This window comes from Gavialis gangeticus, unplaced genomic scaffold, assembly GCF_001723915.1.
Source record: "Gavialis gangeticus isolate Ggan-Ray unplaced genomic scaffold, GavGan_comp1, whole genome shotgun sequence".
Classification (NCBI taxonomy): Eukaryota; Metazoa; Chordata; order Crocodylia; family Gavialidae; genus Gavialis; species Gavialis gangeticus.
This window is the reverse complement of record NW_017729016.1, coordinates 5,722,239-5,732,149: the sequence shown is the minus strand read 5'-3', so window position 1 is coordinate 5,732,149 and position 9,911 is coordinate 5,722,239. Positions and strand designations below refer to the sequence as shown.

General features: G+C 64.6%; 1 protein-coding gene across 1 annotated transcript in view; it reads left to right on the top strand.

Moving 5' to 3' along the window:
- Positions 1-9,905, top strand: part of CASKIN1 (CASK interacting protein 1) — a 21,693-nt gene extending 11,788 nt beyond the window's left edge. The window contains exons 13-19 of the mRNA XM_019512583.1: positions 478-585; positions 1,786-1,896; positions 2,211-2,312; positions 2,705-2,843; positions 3,185-5,347; positions 5,479-5,872; positions 9,516-9,905. Of these exons, the coding sequence (XP_019368128.1) occupies positions 478-585; positions 1,786-1,896; positions 2,211-2,312; positions 2,705-2,843; positions 3,185-5,347; positions 5,479-5,872; positions 9,516-9,612 (3,114 nt within the window). The 3' untranslated portion in view covers positions 9,613-9,905. The remainder of the gene's footprint in view (positions 1-477; positions 586-1,785; positions 1,897-2,210; positions 2,313-2,704; positions 2,844-3,184; positions 5,348-5,478; positions 5,873-9,515) is intronic.
- The last annotated feature ends 6 nt before the right edge of the window (positions 9,906-9,911 follow it).

The window sequence follows — 9,911 nt, the reverse complement described above, 5'->3', positions numbered from 1 at the left end:
ACAGCGCCCAGCTTTGGGCAGCTGCCTGGGCTTCGTGTTGGCTGAGGGGGTGCGGGGAGGACGGGGGCGGGGGTTGCTGCCCGTGTCCAGCCACTTCCCTCGCAGGCTGCATCCAGGGCAGGGGGGCATGGAGGAGGGGGCGGCGCGGGTCTGGATCCTGTGGCCAGGTCAGGCCAGAGCCCTCCAACCGCCGGGGTACTTCCAGTCCCTGCGACGGGATGCCAGGAGCTGTGTGGGTGGTGGGGCTGCCTGGGACCCGTTCCCTGCGGCCCTCCCTGCCCCTCTACAGAGGAGGGGGATTGCATGGCAGAGCCCTACCCTGCCCCCAGCTATTGCTGGCGGCCCCCCAGCTCCCTGCGGGCTGTAGCGTGGGATGGACGGAGCTCAGCACCGGGGGAAGAGATGGAGCCCCGCAACCCCCATGAGCTGCCAGGCCGGTGCTGCGGGGGTCTCTGCCGACCGCGCTGACCCCCCTGCTCTGCCGCAGGTTCCTCGCGGAGCCAGAGCGTGGCCAGCTCCCCGTATGCAGCCCAGCCCCCACCCGAGCAGCAGCTGAAGAAGATGGAGCCCATGTCGGAGGGGAAGGTGAGGTGGGGGGTTGGAAAGCCCCCGTGCCCCACTTGTGTGCAGCGGCTCGTTCTTGCAAAGCCACTGGAGAGGTGCAGGCGTCTGCCCCAGACTCCCAGCCTGCATCGGGGTGGTGCGTGGGTGTCCCACACCTTGCCCCATGCAGGCGGGAGGTGCCCCTCGCTCCCTGCACCCCCAGGGCCTGCTCCTGTGCCCTTTGGGGTCCACACTTGGCCCTGACCTATCTTGGACTCGCTGCAGGGAGGGCAGGGACATCCGGGCAGCACAGATGACGCTGGGGAGGGCACACGGGATGTGCTCCTGAGACGGGGACTAGGCTACCAGCCATGCCTGGCCCTGCCTGCCAGGTGCCTGCGCTCTGCGCCCGCCTGTCGGGGTGTGGCCGTGTCCCCAGCCCTGCTCACCCCGGGCAGCCGGTGAGTCGGCGCCCAAAGCCACGCTGTGAATCATCCTGCAGCCATCTGCCAGCGGCGCTTGCTTACTGGCTGCTGCCCAGGGGATGCATGCGGGTGGTGGTCTGCCTGGGCACCGCTGCTCCAGTAACTGGATTTGGGGCAAGGCAGCTCCTGCTTTGCTCCCTGGGTCTCGGGGGCCTGGGAGAGGAGGCGTAGGGGTGTTTGCATGCGGCAGGGCTCTGTCTTGCTCCTCTGACCCATGATGCCGTGCCAGTGCTTGCAGCCTCCAAGGAGCTGCCGTTGCCCTGGGCTGGTGCAGGTGGCATGGAGAGGGGCACCGGGTGCTGCTCATGCCCCTGTGCCAGAGCTGGCATTGCAAGCGCCTGGGCTGGGCACGGGGCTCCCTTCCCCGCTCTGCTGCTCGGGGGCGAGAGTCGCACCTCTGACAGCTTCTCTCATTGAGCTGCCACCTGCGCTTCACAGCTCCTCAGTGCTAGAGCGGGGCTGGGCCAGGGTGCAGCTGGTGCCAGCTTTCTCATGCAATATGGGGCCGGACCCCAGCCCTCTCTGCTGCCTCCATCCTTTTGGCCAGCCATGTTGGTACCCCCCTCCCCGGCAGCGTGCCCAGCACCCTCCTGGGCCCAGCTCAGCAGCAGCGCTCGCTGCCTAGCCTCCCGGCAGTGGCCAGCTGTGCTTGCTAGGAAGCTGCCCAGTGGGAAGGCCTGGGCAGCACATCTGGATGGGGGTGGCCAGGGTCAGGGCCGCATGCACCAAGCCCCTGATGCCGCCCCCTCGCCCCCAGAGCTCGGAGGCCGTGTACCAGTGGCTGTACAAGTTCCAGCTGCAGCTCTACGCGCCCAACTTCATTAACGCCGGCTACGACATCCCCACCATCAGCCGCATGACGCCAGAGGTGAGGGCAGGCGTGGGGCCAGGAGGCGGCCAGGCAGCTCCAAACCCCCACACCTCAGTCCTCCACTTTGGGCGGCAGGATCGGGGCTGTGCTGCATGCTCAAGCTTGGACTGGGCAGCAAAGCTGGGGGCGGCCGGTCCCGAGGAAAGGGGAGGGTGGTGGGGGATCTCCAGCCCCCGCGGAGGGGGACTGGGGCTGGCGGGCCGGGTCTCAGCTCCTGGCCTGAAAGAGGTGGGTGACCCCGTGCACACCGTGAGCCGGTGCCCGGCCAGCCAGCGGCTGCGGGTGGGTGACAAGTTTCCTCCCGGCCCCAGGACCTCACGGCTATCGGTGTGACGAAGCCTGGGCACCGGAAGAAGATCGCCTCGGAGATCAACAGCTTGAACATCCCCGAGTGGCTCCCGGAGTACAAGCCGGTACGGCTCTGCCCGCGGGGCCCGGGCGGTGGGCGCCGGGACCGCGCCGAGCTGGAGGAAACCCCCCTGCCGGTGAGGTCCCCGCAGCTCTGCGGCTCTCTCCCACAGGCCTGGTGCTGGGCCCTGGACACCTGCAGCGGGCCCTGGGCTGGAGGGGCAATGGGGGGCATGGCACGGGGTTGCAGCTGCCAGCGTCAGGCGTGGCACTGTTGCGGGTCGGCGCAGAGCTCAAAGCCGATGCCCCCCTGCCCCATACCTGCTCTGAGGCGGGGGTGCTGGGGGCAGGGACATGCTGGCGCTGGGCTGGTTGCAGCGCCGCCGGAGGCAGCCATCTCCGCTCGGGCCGGGCATGCGGTTGTGGCACCTGCTCAGGCTCTGCTCCCCCCTCCCAGGCCAACCTGGCGCTCTGGCTGTCCATGATCGGGCTGTCGCAGTACTACAAGGTGCTGGTGGAGAATGGCTACGAGAACATCGACTTCATCACGGACATCACGTGGGAGGACCTGCAGGAGATTGGCATCACCAAGCTGGGTAAGGCGAGGCCGGGTGGCACCGGTCACCGGCGCCCTCTGCTCCAGGGAGACCCTGGCCACGGGGCGGGGTACAGACTGGCGAGATGTGGTGCCGGGGCTGCTGTGAGAGGACCGGCTTGGCATTTGGCAGTGTCAAGTTTGGCTCCACCACTGACCCCCTGGGCAGCCTTGGGCACCTCACTTGATCTCTGCAAGCTGAGCTCCAGGGGGGATAACCCTGCGTCCCAGTCACTCCTCTCTCTCCCCAGCCTGCATCCTTCCCAGTCTGGGCTCCCGGCTGTGTGCACGTGCCCTCCAGTGCTTTCTTACCTCCCCCGCTGCCATCTGTCCCCCCCGCAGGCCACCAAAAGAAGCTGATGCTGGCGGTGAAGAAGCTGGCGGAGCTGCAGAAGGCCGAGTACGTCAAGTACGAGTCGGGGACACTGAAGAAGAAGGCGCCGCAGTCGCTGGATGTGGTGGCCATCGAGTCGCCCCCGCCCGAGAGTGCCGAGTGCCAGTCCCCGAAGATGACCACGTTCCAGGACAGCGAGCTCAGCAGTGAGCTGCAGGTGGCCATGACGGGCACTGGCGAGGCGCCTGATGAGCCCGAGAAGCCGGCCAACCACGTGCCGCACCTCTGGGAGGGCGCTGGCTACCGGCCCCCTGCCACCCACCACGTGCACCAGAACAGCCTGGGCAGCCGAGCCAAGCACATCAGCAGCTCCCAAGAGCTGCTGGGCGATGAGCCCAAAGGGCCGAGCGCTGCCATGTCCAAGAGCCAGGAGTACCTGACGGAGGAGGGCAAGGAGGGGCCCCCCAGCCTGCCCAAAGAGGTGCGCTCCCTGCGGCACGGGCACCCCGTGAAGAGAGCCAGCGTGCCGCCTGTGCCCGGCAAGCCGCGGCAGTCCTTCCCGCCGTCTGCGGGGCACTTCACCCCGCCCCAGACACCCACCAAGCCGCGGCCCTCGTCCCCCCAGACCCTGGGCGTGCCACATGCCACCGCCAAGGTGAAGCCCACGCCCCAGCTGCTGCAGCAGGCCGACCGCCCCATGTCGCCCCGCTCCCTGCCGCAGTCGCCCACGCACCGGGGCTTCGCCTACGTCATGCCGCAGCCTGTGGAAGCTGAGGCGGGGCATCCGCCGGGTCCGCTGGCCCAGGCCGTGCCGGTGCTGCCCGTCTCAGTGCCGGTGCTGTGCTTGCCGCCACCCAGCGGGGAGGCGGAGGAGGAGCTGGGCCGGCCGAAGAAGCGGGCGCACAGCCTGAACCGCTACGCCATGTCCGACAGCGAGCAGGAGCGGGACGAGCTGCTGGTGCCGGATGCCGGGCCCTACGCCACGGTGCAGCGGCGTGTGGGCCGCAGCCACTCCGTGCGGGCTCAGTCGGGTGCCGACAAGAACGTCAACCGCAGCCAGTCCTTCGCCGTGCGGCCCAAGAAGAAGGGCCCACCACCGCCCCCGCCCAAGCGCTCCAGCTCCGCCATCTCCAGCACCAACATGACTGAGGACTTCAAGGACGGGGAGGCGGGGGACGGCCCCGGCGAGGACGAGGAGATGCCGGAGCCCTACGTGGAGCAGCGGCGGGCCAGCGACTTCGGTGGCAGCGTGGACACGGGTAGCGCGGGCAGTGTGAAGAGCATCGCCGCCATGCTCGAGATGTCCTCTATTGGCGGCGGTGCCAGGGCCTTGGCGCTGCAGAAACCGCCCGGCGCCGGGGGGAAGGGGCCTGACGGCTACTACGTGCCGCCCAGCACCATGCACCCTGCCAGCCCCGAGCACGGCCGCGTGGCCACCGTCCTGGCTACAGTCAAGCACAAAGATGCCATCGGGCTGGACGGCGAGGTGGTGAACCGGCGTCGGACCATCAGCGGCCCCGTCACCGGGCTGCTGGCTGCGGCCCGCCGGGAGCGCTCCGGCAGCGTGCAGTCGGACGCAGGGAAGGAGGGCAGCGCCGTGGAGCGGCTGCGGGGCTCCCCCCAGAACAGCTCGTCCGAGAACATCCCCTTCGCCGAAGACGGCAACCTCACCATCAAGCAGCGGCCCCGCGGCCTGGCGCCGGCCAGGGCTGAGGCGGGGGAGGCACTGTCCCCCGCGCACCGCCACGGCGACCTGGCCAAGGTGGAAGCCAGCGCCACGCTGAAGAGGCGGATACGGGCCAAGCAGAGCCAGCAGGAGAGTGTCAAGTTCATCCTGACCGAGTCAGACACCGTCAAGCGGCGGCCCAAGACCAAGGACAAGGAGCAGGGCCTGGAGCCGGCCCCACTTTCCGTCTACCAGAACGGCACCGGCACCATCAAGCGGAGGCCGGCCTCTGAGACGAGCGGCGCCGAGATGCCCGCGCCGCCACCCCTGACCCCGCCACCGCCCGCCGACGGGCTCGAACACGCGCCGCAGCCAGCGGAGCCCAAGAAGCCCTTCAAACCACCGGTGTCCCCCAAGCCCGTGTTACCCCAGCAAGCACAGAAGGTACCCGGGCCGCCCACCCCCACGTCCAAAAAGGTGCCGATCCCCAGCCCTGGCAGCCCAGGTATGTGGCGTCCTCAGGTGGGGATGGGGGGTTGTGGGGTGAGCCCCGATTGCTGGGCTCTCTCCTCCCACCTTGAATTGCTGGGAGTGGCGATGCCTCTCACGGCCCTTCTCCTCTCTCCTCTCCCGCAGAGGTGAAGCGGGTCCACGGCACCCCACCGCCGGTGTCCCCCAAGCCCACCCCACCGCCGACGGCGCCCAAGCCGGCCAAGCCCCACGCCGCCATCCAGTCGGTGAGCGCGAGCTCCACGCCCGCCCCGTCGCCCGCCAAGCAGCTCGCCCCCACGGCCAAGCCTTCCAGCACACCACCCTCGCTCTGCTCCAGCCCTGCCAAGCCCCTCTCGCCCGGCGGGCAGCCCCAGCAGGTGCCCATCAAGCCGCCACGCTCCTCCATCGCCGGGCCGTCGGTGGAGAGCGCCAGCACCGAGATGGCGCACCAGAAGCTGGAGGAGACCAGCGCCTCGCTGGCGGCCGCGCTGCAGGCGGTGGAGGAGAAGATCAAGCAGGAGGATGGGCAAGCTGCAGAGTAAGGGCCCCGGGTATTGGGGAGGGTCCAGGGTCGGTGGGGGACCCTTCTTCTGGGCCGTGCTGCGGGGAGCTCGCACGGACGCCCCTGGACCCTGCGGGACATGGCCAAGGCAGAGCCCAACAGGAAAGGCCAGCGAGACCTCTCCCAGCTTGGAGGGTCCCAGGGTTTCTTTCCAGATGTCCCCACAATGGGCTGGGGGGCTCCATGGGGCTGGATCCTGCATGCAGGGGTGGGTGTCATGGCCCGTGTCTGGGCTGGGGTTTGGTGCTGGTATAGGAAAGTCGGGCTGGAAGGGACCTTGCAGAGTCATCTCATCCAGCCCCTGCTCACGGTGGGACGTTCCTGCCTAAACCGTCTCGGCCAAGGGTCTGTCCGAGCCGCTCGGGAAAACTTCCAGCCTGTTCTCGTGCTTGACCACCCTCGTGGTTGGACCGCTCCTCCTCATCTCCACCCTTACATTTTCCCTGCTGCAGCCTGAGGCTTTTCCTCCTAGTCCTGTCCCCTGCAGCCACAGACAAAAGCCCATCTCCATCCTCTCTGCAGTTACCATTCAGGTATTTGAAGACTGTTGTCAACCCTCCCCCCTCCCCAAAAGCCTGCCCTTCTCCAGCCTACATAATCCTGGTTCTTTCAGCTTTTGCTCCTCAGTCTTCCTTTCCCTGATCATTTTTGTCACTCTTTGCCTGATGCTTTCCAACCTGTCCACTTCCTGGAGGTGCGGGGCCCAGAGCTGGACACGGTGCTGCAGGTGAGGTGCTGAATACAGCAGAAGAATCACTTCCCTGGGTTTGCACCCAAGACTCCTGTGCATTGCACAACCCAGCATACCGGTGGTCTTTTTTGCAACAAGAGCTCACTGTTGGCTGACACCAGTTTATGGCCTGCCGTAGTCCCTGGGGCCTTCTCTGCAGCACTGCAGCCCAGCCAGTCTTTCCTCTGTCTGTATTTGTGCATGCAACTATCCTGTCCTGAGCGCAGGGCTTTGCACCTGGCCTTGTTGAATCTCATCTGATTGCACACCGTTTTTCCACTGTATCCAGGTCATCCTGGATCCTAGCCCTGTATCTGCAGCTCTGTCCCACCTGGTGCCATCTGCAGAATTGCTCAGTGTGGACCCAAGTCCATCATCCAGATCATTACTGAAGATGTTGAAGAGGTCCAGGACCAGGACAGACCCCTGGAGACCCCCACTTGATACGTCCTCCCAAGTAGACGTTGAGCCATTGGTGACTACTCGTTGAACATGACAATCCAACCAGTTCTCTCTCCATCTTCCAGTACTTTAGTCTGTATTGCCTTAGCTTGCTAATGAGTGTCATGGGAGATGGGGCCAAAAGCCTTGCTGAAGTCAAGATATATCACATCCACTGCTGTCCCTCCATCCACAGAGCCTGTCACCTTATCATAGAAGGAAATCAGGTTGGTCGGGCACGACTTGCCCTTGGTGGATCCACGCTGGCTGCTCCTGATCACCTTGTTCTCCTCTAGGTGCTTCTTGAGGACCTGCTGCATGGTCTTTCCAGGTATCGAGGCCAGACTGACTGGTCTGTAACTCCACGGACCCTCTTCCTTCCTTTTCTTAAAGTTGAGCACTCTGTTCCCCCTTTCCCCAGTCATCCAGGACCTCCCCCGACCTCCACGAGTCCTCAAGGTGCAGAGCCACTGGCTCCGCAATTCTCAGCTAATTCCTCCAGCGCCCCAGGGTGCCTCCTGTCCGGCCCTGCTGACTTGAAAACATCTAGACAGTAATCCCTGCCCTGTTCTTTTGCTCCTCCAGGCTATTTGTCTCCTTCTCTACCCTTGCTGCCAACTGCACTCATCATCTGGTGGCTGACCTCATTCATAAAGACTGAAGTGAAAAAAAAAAGGCATTAAATACTTCAGCCTCCTCTGCATTTAGCTATGCTTTCCTTGGTCTAACTTTTACCTCTGATCTTGTAGGTTCCCTTTTAATTGCCTTTTATGTCCCTCGCCCGGCTGCATCTCAGATTGGGCCGTGTCCCTCCCAGGTGTCTCCCTGCATGCCCGCGCGATGCTCTTGCACTCAGCCCCGGTGCTCTGACCACGTTTCCACTTGGCTTCCTCCTTTTGAGTCTCAGCTCATTGAAGCGATGGCTGCCCAGCCAGGCTGCTCTCCCGTTTCATTGCCCGCTCTTCGTCTCCTCGGGAAGGCTTGCTCCTTAATGCAGTCTCTTCAAAGCTGTCCTGCACTGCTTTCCCCCTCCGACTTGCCTCCCAGGGGATCCTGAGTTTGCTAGCCTGCTTTTCCAAAGTCTGGTGTCTTTTTTCTGCCGCTCTCCTTCCTTCCTCCCCTGGCCATCGAGATCTGGAGCGCTTCGTGATGGCTGTCACCCACGTTACCTTCCCCCGGCACGTTCACCTGTTGGTGAGCTCCGCCTCGTTGGTCTCCAGAAAGCGATCCCCTGCACGCTCTGGGAACGTGCTGCATTGCTTGTGGTCTGCTGGGCTCCCCCCCCGCGGCAGATGTCCTGATAATTCAAGTCCCCCATGAGACCCAAGTCCTGCCGTTTGGAAGTTTCCATCAGTTGCTTCAAGAAGGCCTCGTCCCCCTTCTCCTCCTGGTTGTGTGGCCAGGAGCGGGCCCCCGTGACATCCCCCTCTGGTCTGTACCCAGAGGCTTTCAGCAGGCCTCCCGTCTGCTTCGTACTGTGCCTCTGAGCACGCGGACATTTCCCTTACAGACCTCCTCTTTTTGTGCCCTTGCCTGTCCTTTCTGAGCAAGCGACACCTCTCCGTCACCGTGCTCCGGTCACGTGCACTATCCCGTAATCCCAGGTACTATTCTGCGCTTGCCCTGGGAGCACCGGCTCTTCCTGCTCGGTCCTCCTGCCTCTAGCATTAGGATATCGGCTTCTCTGGTATCTACCTGATGGGCCTGTCCTCCCCCTGGGGCTTCGGCTATTGCTGCTCCTTTCTAGGTTTCTATCCCCTGGCTGCAGGGATTCGCCTGCCTCCTGGCCCAGGGAATTGGAGGGGGGTGACCCAGCGGGACTAAGCCCTGAGTGGCTCGCTGCGGCTTTGGTCCAGCTTGCAAATCATAGAAAATTCAGGTTGGAAGAGAGCTCGGGGTCACATCTAGTGCAACCCCCTGCTCCAAGCAGGACCAGCCCCAGCTACACCATCCCAGGCAAGGCTGTGTGTAGCGGGGCCTTAAAAACCTCCAAGGATGGAGAGTCCAGCACCGCTCTGGGTGACCCATTAGTGCTTTACTGCCCTCCTAGTGATAAGGTGTTTCCTAATCTCCATCCTAAACCAGTGACTGGGGAGCTTCAGCTGAGCTCTCCCAATGGACAGATGCACCCGGAGTCCGAGCCTGGCACCGTGGAGCTGGCAGAGACCCTGCTTGATTTGGGGCGTGGGAGATGCCGCCTGACAGGGAAGAAAGGCAATGCAGGGGCTCCGGCCAGGGGGTTTTGGGAGGGGATGAGCCCCACCACAGTGGGGTGCTGGGGGAGGGGCGGGGGTGTCTGTGCTGCCCAGAGCCATCACATCCACCCTCCTGTCCACCTGGTGCATCACACAGCAGGCACCCAGCACCCCGGGGTGCCGCAGGCGGGGAGGGGGGCTGTGTTTGAGGTCCCCCCCAGCAGTGCTAACGGTACCCCTCCCCTCCCTGCAGCGCGGCGGCGGAGTCAAAGAGCACCGTCAGCATCCTGGACGACATCGGCAGCATGTTCGATGACCTGGCCGACCAGCTGGATGCCATGCTGGAGTGAGGGTGGGCCCGGCGCGCCCCCGCTAACCTCAGGATTCACCGTGGGCACAAGGGCACAATGATCTACCCCCCCACCCCGCCGTCCCCCCAGCCTTCGGGGCTTGCACAAAGAAGAAAAGATTACCTCAGGACTGTGCTCACACCGACCGGCACACGCGTTTCCCACCCCCCGAGCCCCGCGGCGCCTGGGAACGGCTGCGGCCAGGCCTGGGTTTGTAGAAGCAAAAAAAACAAACAAAAAACACAAACCAAGCACCCTAAGAGCCCTGCCATGGGGCTTTCTGCCCTGCTGCCCCCCCC